This window comes from Chrysoperla carnea, chromosome 5 (assembly GCF_905475395.1).
Source record: "Chrysoperla carnea chromosome 5, inChrCarn1.1, whole genome shotgun sequence".
Classification (NCBI taxonomy): Eukaryota; Metazoa; Arthropoda; class Insecta; order Neuroptera; family Chrysopidae; genus Chrysoperla; species Chrysoperla carnea.
In genome coordinates this window covers 27063872-27078732 of record NC_058341.1, presented here as the reverse complement: position 1 = coordinate 27078732, position 14861 = coordinate 27063872, and the positions used below count along the sequence as shown (strand labels likewise).

Sequence of the window (14861 nt, the reverse complement as noted above, 5' to 3'; positions counted from 1 at the left end):
CGATGTACCTAATAAATGCGAACTTTTAAAAAACATGAAACAATTAACTGCTTAACTTAATAAAAAGTTTTCTAGTTTAAAATTGCAGGTTTATAGGGGCTTTATATATTTATTAGGGTGTATGGGGGCTTGATTTTTGTCTGTACTGGAACGGGATTCTTCCTGATAGACATTCATGTATCTGATTATTTGCTTTTCTAGACGCAGCACGAAATATTATAACAAGTATTATGGAGTCATGTCACCTTCCAGAACCAATAGATGCTATCAACTTCTAATCTAAGCTTCTAGGCATATTTCTCAAGTTAAAGTGTTCGCTTGTCGACTAGACTTCTTCCTCTTCACGACTAGATTTTTACTGTCGTAATGAAATCAAATTCCAATAACACAGAGAATTTTCTAAACTTCTTTGGAAAAACGTGATTAACACAGAAGTGCCTTTGCTCTTTAAATAGCGTCGAAATTTTTTAATCAGAGGAAGATGGGTTTCTATTAGGTACTTACGAACTTGTTTCATGAAGGTAGCTCAGAACTATTTTGCTGAGGGTATATAGGAGCTTAACGTTTTCAAAGTTAAGTGGCTTTTAGAAAGATAATTTTTCGAAATAGAAATACTTTTTCTATTAGCTGCTATCTAAATTTCCACCGCATAAAATGTAAAAAATACAAAAAACATTTATTTTCATCCTGTTTATAATCTTGCAACAGTGCATTTTAATAAACAAAGCAAATATTATTTGATGGCAGTAGTTGAAGAGCATTTTGTATAAACATATCTTATATTGTTAAGGTCTTGTTTATTAACAATTCTAGATGCTTATTTGCGTTCTATCTATCTCCGTTTTTTATTATTATTATGTTCATATATTATTTTTTTCTATACATTTTTTGCAACTAATTTCGTGGATCATTAACAAAACTTAAACTTTATTCAAATAAAAATGTTCTTAGTCGTTAAACAATTTATATAAATAATTGTATCCATTCACATAAATTAAAATTCTTAGTCATTCTAATTTAATATTACTGTTATAATTTTTCTTTAAAAAATTAGAAATATAAAAAAATACCAGTGAAACAGAAAGATTTTAAACATTTTTGGGAAGGTACACTACACTTCCTTGTGTTGAACGGAGAATCTGGTTTTCGTGGCATTTCTTCGGTCTCCGGAAAAAATAAATATACTCCGAATTTAAATGAAAAATAAAGGTCTTCTTTTTGAAAATTGGTTGTTCAGTTATTACGAAAAAATCTTCCAATAGAATGTTTTAAAGTTAACAAGCAAATATAATGTTTGAAGCTCAAAAGTTTCCCTTTTTAAATTTGGTTTTCATTTGGCGTTTTTCAACCATTATAACTACATAAATTTCGGAAATTTTTAAAATCTCTGGGTTAAAAATTGTTTTAGACTTCTTCAAACTTCGGTTTGGAAAATTTTGACAATTGCACCTTAAATGTATTTGAGGAATTATGCAAGTTTGTGAAACGATCACTTCTTTATATTAATACGTACTTAAAGTGAGCGCAGATGTTAAAGAGCAAAGGACCACTCTACTTAAATATTAGAAGGAGCAGTTAGATGAAAAATATGGATTGGAAGATGTAAGAGAGTTAAGGGATAAGGACAATATATGTTACAAATAGAATCAGAGGATCATGACCAGAATCATTTTTGAAGAAAGTTCATCACCCAGCGAAGCGGACTGTTAACGACTATTATTTAATAATTTTGTTGTTATAAAAATAATAAATAATAGTTTTTGAGTAACTGATGCTTGTTTTATAATTTCCTATACTTTAAAAGGAAAATAGCATTTAAATGTTACGATACAAACACATTATTCTAAATTATAACACTATTAATTATTTTCACTGCATTTCCTTCTAAAATTTAATATCTATGCAGTTAAATATTGCATTTAAATTTTAAATGTGTTTAGATTAATTTATTTTGATGTTTATTTATCATATAAAATAATAATTACAAAATATTAGTAGTTGTAAATATTTATCATTTATTCAAATCGTCCTGTAGCCAAGAGACTAAGCCATTTTATCTTACAATCAGAGTTCGCGTAAGAAATCTGAGACAATCTTACGTTCTTTAAATTTAATCTCTATAATTTTTTTTTTTGGATTTGAATCAAAGTTTTTTAAGCTTCGACCGTATCAGCACATCTTAAATTGTAAAAAAAGATCTAATGGTTACATATTTTGAATTTCGTTACGGTCTCTTAAAAGTGCAATTGGCCACTCCTAACCTGTACTGTGGAACAAATTTGTCAAGCTCGTAGGTATTCATGAATTGTGAATCCAAAGGGGGTACATAGGATACAGTGATACCCTTTAACAGAATTAAAAAATAAAGAAAAAACGTGATTTGTTTTCAAATTGAAACACGAATTTTCATGAGTTTTTTGATTCTTAGTCTCCCATGGTGGGCCAAATTTGATGTCTCACCCTCTGCTGCTACTGACGTCTTGCTGATATTCGTGGCACCTTAAGCAGATGTAGAAGGAGTAAAAGGTAGCTTAAAGAGACTTTTTCGCATAAAAAGCTTATTTTCAATATAAATTTTTCAACAAATTCTCATACATAAGATAGGATTAGACCATAATAAAAACAAAATAGAATAGGACATGTACTCGGATCTGGAAAAAATTTTTTCAAATAACAAATTTTAAAGAGACTATTTCAAATAAAGATTCCAGTCTCGTCCTATATTCTGCATGCTTAATTCGTATTTCGAAATAATACGATTTTAATTTTTTTTATAATATCATTTCTTCGTACAAAACGTATCGTTTTGAAAAATAAAACTGAAAGGTCACAAAATAAAGGTATTATTTATCATAAACAAACATATAAACATAATTTTATTATTTGTAAATAATATTTTTTTTTAAATATCAAAATTCAATAAACAATTGATTGATAATTTGCCGATTACTGGAATTGTATGGAAAAAGCAGGGCTATTGATAATGCCTCATTTCCGCTACATTTTTAGAAAAATATCAGTAAAATATCAGCTCAACTGTAAAAATGTTATACATATTTTAACTTTTATTCTATCTTTATTAAGTCCCGGCCAATTATCTGGCAAATTACCGGTTTATTACTATTTTATTTTGTCAATATTGAGGGCGGTAATTTAAATGTTCGCCTAGGGCAGAAAATGCTTAGAAAACTGCAGACAAACTTTTATTTGTAAAAACTTTCAAAATTGAAATCTTTCGAAATTAAAGATTTACTAACATTTAGCAGGTAGTTTCACTTAGTGAAAATTAAACACTTAATTTTTTTTATCAACAGCTTACTTACAACAGTTTCTTATATTACCAATATATTCGACTTTTACCGCAGCGACAAGTTGCTTTGCATTGTTCTCGAACATATTTATCTTTACAGCCATCGGGATACCAACGAAACAAGTCTCCGTCTTCTTTATTGCAATATTTTGGACCATAATTATTATACACGGGGCATCGATTTAAACATAAAGTTTTCTGAAAGCAATGATTTGGGCAATCGGCGCATGCCTTTCCTTTTTTATACGGTTTGTTGATATATTCAGAATCATTGCCACTAAAATGTAAAAGCAGATAGACATTAATCAACATGATTTGGTATTAAAATATAAGGCGTTCCATAAATTAGTTGTAACAACAATTTTATCTACGCCCGTGAGACAAGAAGTACTTTTCTCATTCATTACCGCACTTGTATCGTAATGTATTAATTTCAAATCACTGTCAAAATGTAAACTAACGACAAGTTACTATGTTAACTTTTTTAATTTTCTTCTTTTCTCAATAAGTCATGACAAATTTTTAATAATAATTTTCATATTTTAGAGGCGGAGATAAAGTTTTGTACAGGCGTAAGAAACGTAAGAAACTATTATAGACTTCGCCTTCAATACAAGTAGTTATTTAGCAACTAAATTGCAAAGCTAGATAAGATTATAATAACTGTTTACAACAACTGATTTATGGGTCCCTCTGATTAGAAAAGAGAGTGCTTAGAAATAATTTCAATTTTTCAAAAATGTCTCAAACAAAACAACTTTGATAGAATTTCGATTTTTTGTAATAAGAACTAATATCTTAATTTAAAGTGTTATTCAGTCTTTTATCAGTAACGAGCTCGGGCTCACCATATAACATGTCCCCATTTGAGGCAAATAACTATTGTTTGAATCATTTTTTCTCAATTAAAACATTTTTTGAGCTATAGACTGAGGGATAGGTTTTACTTGACTCTTACATCGGGCAGTAAGCGCAAACAAAATTATGAAATGAAAAATTTCTACGCGTGTTAGTGGTATCATTCGAGCATCTAGCGTAAGCACATCCAACATGAGAAGTTGTTGCCCACATTAAAGTTGTATAGTGTCCAACTCGTAGAAAGTTTTGTTGTAGCCATGTTAAATTACCACCATATTGGAATAATGATTTTTCGTCATACCATAATTTAATTGCATTTAACCTGTAACATGAATATTACATTAAATCATCGATTACCCAAAACTTGATAAGTATAGGTACTAAAAACATCCACACATATTATATCGTTACACGTTGTTAAGGAATAATTTAAGCATTTTCCGTAAGTAGCTCAATAGATAACAAGAAAAACTTTCTTCTCTCAACACTTTACGAAAGCTCAATAAATATTTTACAAAACCTTATTCAAGTAAAAATATGATCCATTAACCCCCCTTAAGTGATATCCATTATAAGGTAAAACTCCATTCCATTGAAGCAGTTATCCGCAAGCGATTGAGCTGAAATTTTGAGTACCCGTTTAGTTCAGATGACAATGCATGGTATGATAAGTGGCGTTCTGATATTTGATATAATTTTTCCCATCGCTTCCACCATATTTGATATAATTAAAATAAAAAAACTTTTTTGATCGCAAGCTTTTATTCTACTAAAAAGTAGAAAATAAATTTTGCTATGAGTCACTCATACATGATTCGTAAAACCTTGATTCCACCATTACAAACATAGTAATATACAAACATTGAGGTGCTCTGTATCATTGTTGATATTTTATATTGAGTGCCTCAAGCTTTTACGAATATTCATGTATGAGTGACTCATAAAAAAATTATTTTCTACTTTTTAGTACAATGACAACAAGCTTGTGCTCTAACAAGTACTTTTTATTTAAATTTCTTTTCAACTCAAATTCGGATCCAGCACGTTAAAGACATTTTGCAGGGTACAATCCCATTATTTTAACAAAATTTTCAATCAACCAGTATTATTATTTAAAACGTGACGTTATTTTTTGCCTTCTTGTTCAATAAACATCATTTAAATTAATTCATCGAAATGTTAATTATTTCAATTCGTTTTTAACCGATCTCAACAAAGGAGGAGAGTATGTGAAAAGATACAACGATTAAATTTTGAACTGTGGACATCAAAGAAAGAAAATTCGCAGCAATATGTCGTTAAGAGTAACTTGTGGGGACACTATCAACTCAAAAAATCGATGAAATATTTCAGATATCGCCATTTTGTTAAAGAAAAAATGGTGTCTATTTTGGCATCTCAAAAATCAAATTTAGATTATATTCTTTTATTGTCATTTCCAACGGTGATTGTGATAGGCTTCATAGAGTGTTGGACTTCTAATCCATAGGCTTAAGGTTCAAAGCTCATGCAAGTCGGTCACTTTCAATTGTTCAATCAATACACATTATATGATCTGGAAGTGGAAGACAAGAAAAAAAATTTGGTCTCTGAGAAAGGAATATATTTGATTTATAACTATTCTTGTCTAATGATATTCAAAATATTACGCAAAATCCGAAAAATTTGACCAAAATTCATTGGAATTACATGAAAAATTTTTGGGGACATTGGTTATGACATCTACTAAACGTTTAGATGTCATAACCAATTCAAAATATTAATTTTTTTGAATGTGGTAGTCGAAATAGTTCAGATATTGAAAATCAAACAAAAAATATTTCTCAAATTACGCAAAAAATATTCCTTGTTTCAAACAATTTTGATTTTTACTTTTCATAATTAAAAAAAAAAAAAAAAAAAAAAAAAACAACAACAAAATTTTCAGCTAAAAACCAATTGACTTTATATTTTTCTTTTGTCATTTCCAACGGTAGTTGTAGCAGGCTTGGTAGAGTTTTGGACTTCTAATCCATAGGTTTAGGGTTCAAAGCTCATGCAAGTCGGTCACTTTCAATTGTTCAATTATTACATATTATATGATCTGGAAGTGGTTATCTGAGGAACGCATTACTATGGGCACTGATGGCACAGTTCCGATTCGTCTCGACGGTAATACAAGTACGCTAAGAATAACCCGCATCAGATCATTCTGTGGCCAGATTGAACAGCTGAATTGAAGAACAATTGACGAGCCGTTTAAGCGACTGTCTGATGTTGATATTCTCACCATCACATACAGTTTTTTTTTTTTTGAAAAAATTTAACAAATGAGCCAGATAGGTTTCAGTTATATATGACTATAATGTTGGAACTCTGCTGCTTGCGGCTATTTTTAAGTCGGTTATATTTTTTATAAATATTATTTTATGCACAAGAGCAATTTTTATGCTCATTGAACTAATTTATCAAAATAATTAATTAAACAATATTAGATTTTAAATAATAAATAATTTATGAATAAAAGTTGTATTGTATCTAAAACGCTGCGCTATTTTGGAAGTTAATAATGTACTTTGATTTATTTCATTGCATGAACTCCATAAGTATAGCGATTTATAAGGCCAAATAAAAAATTGTGTTAATTTCAGTTACATAAGGTCATTTTAATTAATTTAACATTACTTTTAGCAAAAATTATAAATCATTTTAATAGTACAAGATCCGAATTAAGTTATCTTCATCCATCTGTTTACCGAATGAAAGTTATTTTTTATGAAATGTAAAATATTTACAAATATCCCTGTTGTGGGTTGCCCTAAAAAATATGGTCCAGACAACTTTTAATAAAAACATCAAAACTTGGAAAGCTTGTAAACTTTATTTTTTGACTGATATTTTGTGGACAATCATATCACCGTATTTGCAATAAAATTATCTTTATTTATATATGTGAGGCAATGAATTAACAGATGAACGTAATTACTATTCACAACTTGTATAAATGCGAAAATAGTGAACGAAAAGAGACAGATAGCATAGCTGCTGCATATTCTTTATGGCTTTTACTTTCGAGTAGATCAATATTCGTTAGATATGTAAGTCAGTGAAAAATTTCAAAAAATTTTACTCTTGATATTTTCACTAAAAGTAGTCTGGACCACATTTTTTTAGGCAACCCATTGCACGGATATTTGTTAACATTTTGTATTTCATAAAAAATAACTTTCATTCGGTAAAGAGATGGGTGAAGGTCGATCCTAATTGGGATCTTAGACTATAAGTAATTATTATTTGTCATATTTTATTAGTGCAATTAATAAATCATGTGATAAATAACGAATTAGATTAGATCCGAAAGGTATTTAAACTCTACAGATTAATATAAACTGCTTACAAAGTGAAGTGGACTACTTGAAATTTTTATCCAATTTCAAACAGCTATTTCTATTCTAATATAATCGAATATGAATTAACCTTAGCATTTTCGAAAGCTTATATTCTCCAGTTTATGGCTTAAAAGCTCAAAAATTTATATAATCCCACCGTTTCTACCGTTTAGTTTTATACGAAATAATTTTTAAAGTGGGATTATGGAAATATACATCGAAATTTCTCACATAATCGAATAAGATATCGACTGTCTGTGCTAGAAAGTTGAACCATAATAAATACAATTTTTTCACCCCCTGAAGCTCAAAAGACCTGTACTACGAAAAACTTTTTGGTCTTGTGCGCTATGGCCAGCCAGCTATGGCCTAAATAACCAAAATTTTAGGCTGCACTAACATTTTTTTGTTACATTCATTTTTGTCAATTTTATTTCCTATACTAAAAATTAATTTTGGTAAAATTTGTTTTGAATTTATGAATTTGATCTTACTATTTTAAGTTAATAGAAACATAATTTTAATCGATATTAATGTTGCACACTCAATCAATTTCTCACAAATTAAATGAAAACTTTAATATTTACCAATCAGCGCGTGGATCGCGTACATCATAAATAGACAAACTCTCACCACATTGTTTAAACTTATTCGATTTTCGCAATTCTATCGTACTATGCCTCCCAAATTCACAAGCATCTGCATGCTTTTGTGCCATATTTGCGGCTTCAACACTCCAACTCTATAAAAACAAAAAAACACAAAATATTTTTACTCGCATACCATTTTTATCACAAATTGCACAAAATATTCGCACCAATGCTAACATATTACTTGCGGTTGGTTGAACTTTTGATCGAAAATAATTATGAATTCCAACGATTCTATTTTGTATTCTTTTATTTTTTCGGGTATCAAAGTTTCGTTTATCATTATTAGTTTTTGTATCTATAAAGTATAAAATATAATTTTTTTTTTTAATTTTAAATGTTTTTGTTAAATTTATATAAATATTTTAATTTGAACATACAAACACTTGATAAGCTTATTAAAACTATAAGTACTCTGCTCAAATACATATTATTGGTAGGACAGAATATTTCAAAATGTAGTTTAAATAGAAGTTTCAAAGTAAGAAGCTATACGAATCTGTATTAGAAATAATTTATTCAGCTGTTTAATAAAAAATATTATGCTTTGTGATTGCAAATGTGAAATGAATTTTATTAGAATACTCACTTAAATTTGGGTTCCATTGAAAAAAACAATACCCATTTTAATATTTTTTCCTAATATTAATTTAAGAACTTTTGATTTTTTCAACACTTTTCTGCCAAATTTGTTGTTTGTTTTTTTTAGCCCCAAGTACAGGGTAGCCACGGGTTACGATAACTGCGGGAGTGGAATTCCGCACGGATCGAGCTAGATTTCTTTATTACAATTTTACTACTGACGCCTGTAGGATGTGGTGGATGTGGTTCAATGAAATTTTAATACTCAAAATGAATTTGTATGTGTTATTAACGAATAATAATTGATTTATTGGAATGTGACTGGAGTTCATTACACATTCATTTAAGACCAATAACATTTTATCATTACATATATGTAAATTATTATTTATTTTTATGCAGTTTTATACTACAATAATAGTAAAATCTTATTATTAACTCTATGATAGAAAGCTATTGCTTTCACCCCGAAAAACAAAATTGTATTATTTTACAATGTATGAAGATAGTATAGTAGTTTCGAGACGGAAAACAGTTTAGTAAAACAGCAATCATTTTATAGTCCCAAGTTTGTAACGCTTAAAAATACTGATGCTACCAACAAAATTTTGGTATAGGTGTTTATAAAATCATGTAATTAGTCCATTTCCGGTTATCTGTGTGTCCGTCTGACAACACGATAACTAAAAAACAAAAAAAAATATCAAGTTGAAATTTTTACAGCGTGCTCAGGACCTAAAAGTGAGATCGAGTTCGTAAATGAGCAACATAGGTGAATTGGGTCTTGTAAACCGTTAGAAATAGAAGTTTAAATGTAAGAAATGTTCTTTATAAAAAAATAAACAACTTTTGTTTGAAACTTCTTTTCGAAAACATCACTGTTTACCCGTGAGGGCGCAAATTAAGTTCGAAGATTGTATATAAATTAATACATAATAATAAAATCAAAATATTTATCATATTGTCAAATTAATACTTTAATAGATCACTAAAAACAATAATTTATGGAATCATAACGCCAATGGTCCAAAGATATGGTCCATATACACTACGGTTTATTTATATTCATGTTGGAGAAAAAGTCGTAATGTTAAGTACATTTTAAAGGTATGAGTCAAATTGCATCGAACGATGATCACAATTTCGAAGGTGCGGTTCATTTTTAGTTATAAATAATGGAATAATGCTTGTTATGGGCGCAACGTTTAGGATAAGTGATTTCGGTGCTATTACAAATATTTATTTCTGGATGAATAAACAAAATTCTGCACAAATAAGCGCAAGCCCACCCAAATTTACACAAATTTTGCTACTTTCTCAAATCTTACTACTAGGCCTTCGGTCTTCGACTTCTACCTGCCTAAAGCCTTCGGCAGTAGAGCTCGCTGCGCTCGTATATAGCTTTAATAAATACCTATTCACAATATCTGAATAATAATTAAAAAAAATCTCAATACTATTCAAATATCTGTTCAAAATTCTTGATAAATATGGTGGAATCGCAAATAAATGCAGAAGTATATAGTGAGGTAATATAAATGCATTATTTATATGCGTTTCCACCATTTATTGCATTTAATAATTTTTCTTAAATTTTCTAATGTTCCGCTCAACTTTCTTAATTTTTTCTTTCATACAAACTTTCTTCTGACAATAATATCTTTTCTGCTAGCGTATTCGTTTTTCTATTTTGTATAAGTAAAAATTTAATTAAATAACATAATATTTGACAACCAACATAATTAATTTTAAATAATATCAATTTTGAATTTCTTATTTATTAAATTTGCGTAATCCATCATGTATCACTGATTTTTATGCTTTTTTTTATCAAAAAATGGTTAGAGCGTTAATGAATTTTATAAATAATTATACTTATGTAATTTTTAATTATAGGACCATTATCAGTTTCTTAAGCCACACGAGTATGATTATTTATAAATGGTTAAAGCCATCGTCTAGATAAAAAAGTCATAAATTAAAAATTTATATTATTTAATATAAATTATACTGGATGTCAAATATTATATTATTTAATTAAATTTTTTTTAATTGCAAATCGATCTATAATTAAAAACATACAGAAGGATGATTTATATTGTTTTTAATTATAGGTAGATCCATTTTCAGTGGCTCGAGTATGAATACCCTAATATTATTCTGTAAAAGAAAATCAGTGATACATGACGAATTACGCAAATTTTTTCTCTTTTAAAAGAAATATGAAAGACTTAAAATGAAAATCTTTTTTTGGAATCATGTTCAGCGACCCAAAAAACCCCGGGATACCAAATTTCGTAATATTTGGTTGAATAACAGCTAGGATATTAAATTTTTAATTTTGTGAGTTTCTAAAGTGTATATATGGGTTGTGTATAACATATATGTAATACAAATTGCCTATTATTAAATTGTCTACAAATATAAACATTTGCACCACTATATGGGCTGTGTATAACATATGTGTAATACAAATTGCCTATTTATTAAATTGTCTACAAATATAAACATTTGCACCACTAATTCATGCCCTACTTATTTGACACCTAAGAAACACATTCCATGAGGTTTTAGCAAAATGCAAGCGGTTTATTTCATTTTCCTTTATTTGTAAAATCTTTAACTTTACTACATACAGACTGTATCTGAACAAATGGACAATAATCAAAGGTGTGGAAAAGTATATACACTGAGACCAAAATTCAGAATGATCCCTTTCAGAGCTACAAACATCAGAAACCTTAAATATATGTTTAAGATCAGCACAAATTTGTTGAGTTTCTGGTAAAAGATTGTGGTAGTGGGACCCTCATTAGGGACGAAGTTCCTTACGAAGCAGTACAGAAACAAATGTTAACGTTAAATAAATAAATACATATTGGTAATCTGTTCAATCTTTAGTGTCAAGTAGGCAGGATTCCAAGACGCACATAATTATATCATACAAGAAAATCTAATAATGTAAAATGCTAATTGCTAAGAAAGGCATATTGTTCGGTCGCTAATGACTTAGTTGTTAAAAAACCGACCTTATATAAAATAAATAAATAAAAAGAGCATTTTCTTATAAAAATTTTGTAAAAGAAATTTTTCTTATAGTGTGAACTTTCCTAAAACATTGCATTTTCCTCTATATTCTTACTTCTATGAATAAGATAAAAAGCACATGTCTATGAAATGTCAAACCAATTGATTTTGAAACCTAACCTATAAAAACCACAGAAAAAACATAACAATGAGAAGAAATAAAATTGAAAACTTATTTAATAATTGAAAATTATTTTACATTACATATAAAAAAAAATGATGAAAAAATTTAAAAATGTAGTTGTTGGAATATCTGGTGGCGTAGATAGTGCTGTAACCGCTTACTTATTAAAAAAAAAAGGTTACTTATATTTTCTTTACATTATTACATAATTAATACAAATAATGGAATATTAATTCAACATTTTTTTTTTTAGGTTTCAATGTAACAGGTGTGTTTATGAAAAATTGGGATATTCCCGACGAGTTGGGGCATTGTACAGCTGATACAGATTTCGAAGATGCACAAAAAGTATGCAATAAATTGGATGTTCCACTAACTCAAGTAAATTTTGTGAAGGAGTATTGGAATTTTGTTTTTAGGTATTTTATTATCTATTTAAGTAAAAACTTAATAGGTCGGTGGTCCTATGACCAAAAACGTTTAATGGTGAACTCACATCGTACACGATATGAGTAACAAGCAACACATAATTTCATAGGAATTTCAAATTTTCAATCAAAATTTCATAGATTTCAGTGACAAATCGTGTGCGATGTGAAATCACTATCATGAAGAAAATTGGGGTTAAGAAAGTACGAATGCTTATTTGGAGAGATTGGAAATCCGAAAAAAGTGTACCTTTTATGTTTAGAAGAAAAAAAATTACCCTCTTTCTAAAAGTGATGGAATCCTTTTGAAAATGGGAAAAATCAATCTAAAAAATTACTCTCTAAACCCAGATCCCCGAAATTTTTTTAAATTCTATATTATTTTATAATTTTAAAATAAAAGTGTATTTTTTATTAGTGATCTAATTTCAGATTATGAATCAGGTTATACCCCTAATCCAGACATACTGTGTAATCGGTACATAAAATTTAACCATTTCTTTCGACATGCCATCCATGAATTGGGTGCCGATGCAATTGCCACAGGACATTATGCAAACACTTCATTTGGACCTTACCTAGAAAACTATAATAAAGATGCAAGTAAGAATACTATTTATTGATAAAATAATGATACAACGTTAATTTTTTTAAATTAATTCATTTATTTAGATGTTCAATTGCTTCAATCGAAAGATAAACGGAAGGATCAAACTTTTTTTCTATCTCAAATAGATCAATTGGCTTTAAAGAAAACAATGTTTCCAATAGGAAACTTTACTAAAATGGAAGTTAGAGATATTGCTAAAAATATTGGTTTAAATGTTGCATCGAAACCAGATAGTACAGGAATTTGTTTTATTGGAAAACGTAGTTTTCATAAATTTATTTCAGAGGTTAGTATTAAAAGTCTGTAGATTCTAGATTGATTTTACAAATCTTGTGCTGCAAATTTATCGGTCACCAAATAAATATTGTGTCGCCCTATTAGCTCAGTTGGTTAAGCAGTTTCATTAAAATTGACAACTCATAACTTTTCTCAAAAATTATCGAATTTAAAATGTGTTCGTTTAAATTATGGTATGATACCAGAAACAGAATTTTAACTGACCAAAAATGATTCTTTTTAACTATTTTAGTACATTCCTGATAAGCCTGGCCCATTTATTGACATTGAAACGGGGAGGAAAGTTGGTGTACACCAAGGTTTACATCATTGGACTCTTGGTCAAGGTGCAAGATTAGGAGGAAATTTAAAACCGTATTTTATTGCACGTAAAGAGCCAAAAACTGGTATCATTTATGTGGTTAGTATACAATAATTTCCAAACATTGTAACCTGATTAAAAATTCTACATTCTATTAAATTTTTAGGCGGCCGAACATGATAATCCATTTTTTTATACACAAATTTTTTTCACAAACGAACCGCATTGGATTGATCCAAGCCAATCGTTTTTGAAAAAAGGAAATCTCCTACAATGTCAATTTCGATTTCAACATGGAAAACCTTTAATTAATTGTAGTGCGTATATAGATACAAAATATAATCATTTGATGGTTAATTTGGAGAAACCGTTGCGTGCAATTACTCCTGGACAATATGCGGTATTTTATTTGAACGATCAATGTTTAGGGAGTGCTCGAATACTTAATTTAGGTCCAAATATGTATCATTTAAATGAATTCAATGAATTCGAACAGGAATCTATTGCTGTATAATTCTATTGCAATTATTATGTAACAAATTAAATTAATTTTAGATATCATGACCTTCAATTTTATATGATTTCATGTTTTACGAAACAAGTTCTCTGTAGGTGTTAAAAATTAACTTCATTAAAATTTGTATATCAAGTCTCATTGTAATCTACCACCAAAAATTGTCTGTTAGAGAAGCTTCAAATAAAACAAAATTGACCTCTATGAAAATTCGTTTAAGTTTAGGAATAACTTTCCAAAAGTGCTCTTCTGTATATTATTGTCAGTTAGAAAAGAGATAAGCCAGGGAATTTTATTAGATTCTTAACAAAACAATAGGGATTTTTAAATTATTAAATAGGGAATATTCATGAAATTTAAATTTGGTTCAAATATTTTTCTTCCGTAACTTTAATGACGGGACATTTCAACTAAACCATTATTTTAGCAATTAATATCTTTTTAATTACTTTAAATTAATTAATAAAAGTACAAATTCAGCGAGGGCATTTAAAAATTTCTAAAACGGAAATGCAAATTTTTATACGGACGTGACATCAAAGTACGGGCTTGTCAAATTTGTTGACATACTGTATGATATTAATTAATTACATTTTATATAGTATTTCATTAAATTATACTATTCTACGGCTTTTTATTAGAAAACTTAATAATAACGAGTGTAAATTCTGTAGTGTTAATTCATTTTTTTTTAAATGTAAATTACACATTGAACTGTCAAAAATTGACAGA

At 28.5% G+C, this 14861-nt stretch overlaps 2 protein-coding genes across 2 annotated transcripts; one reads left to right on the top strand and one right to left on the bottom strand.

Annotated features, from left to right (window-relative positions):
* Positions 1 to 3035: 3035 nt before the first annotated feature.
* On the bottom strand, positions 3036 to 8616 carry LOC123300818 (cysteine-rich venom protein ENH1-like). Its single transcript, XM_044883463.1, has 5 exons — positions 8567 to 8616; positions 8354 to 8484; positions 8124 to 8278; positions 4269 to 4490; positions 3036 to 3587 (listed from the first exon to the last, which is right to left on the bottom strand). Exons 1-5 carry the CDS (start codon positions 8613 to 8615, stop codon positions 3338 to 3340), a joined length of 807 nt encoding a protein of 268 aa, XP_044739398.1. The 5' UTR covers position 8616; the 3' UTR covers positions 3036 to 3337.
* A 3358-nt stretch (positions 8617 to 11974) lies between these two features.
* On the top strand, positions 11975 to 14439 carry LOC123300534 (mitochondrial tRNA-specific 2-thiouridylase 1). The gene is made up of 6 exons (XM_044883119.1): positions 11975 to 12156; positions 12233 to 12398; positions 12826 to 13010; positions 13080 to 13303; positions 13547 to 13714; positions 13782 to 14439. Exons 1-6 carry the CDS (start codon positions 12072 to 12074, stop codon positions 14127 to 14129), a joined length of 1176 nt encoding a protein of 391 aa, XP_044739054.1. The 5' UTR covers positions 11975 to 12071; the 3' UTR covers positions 14130 to 14439.
* Positions 14440 to 14861: the final 422 nt, after the last annotated feature.

Bases quoted from the DNA above. Each gene is read 5' to 3' on its own strand.
- LOC123300534 (XM_044883119.1), top strand. From the start codon at position 12,072: ATGATGAAAAAATTTAAAAATGTAGTTGTTGGAATATCTGGTGGCGTA. The intron at 12,157-12,232 runs GTTACTTATATT...TTTTTTTTTTAG, and splicing joins TTACTTATTAAAAAAAAAAG to GTTTCAATGTAACAGGTGTG. The intron at 13,715-13,781 runs GTTAGTATACAA...TTAAATTTTTAG, and splicing joins AAACTGGTATCATTTATGTG to GCGGCCGAACATGATAATCC.
- LOC123300818 (XM_044883463.1), bottom strand. From the start codon at position 8,615: ATGTATTTGAGCAGAGTACTTATAGTTTTAATAAGCTTATCAAGTGTT. The intron at 8,279-8,353 runs GTGCGAATATTT...TTGTTTTTATAG, and splicing joins CAAGTAATATGTTAGCATTG to AGTTGGAGTGTTGAAGCCGC. The intron at 4,491-8,123 runs GTAAATATTAAA...TTCATGTTACAG, and splicing joins CGCGATCCACGCGCTGATTG to GTTAAATGCAATTAAATTAT.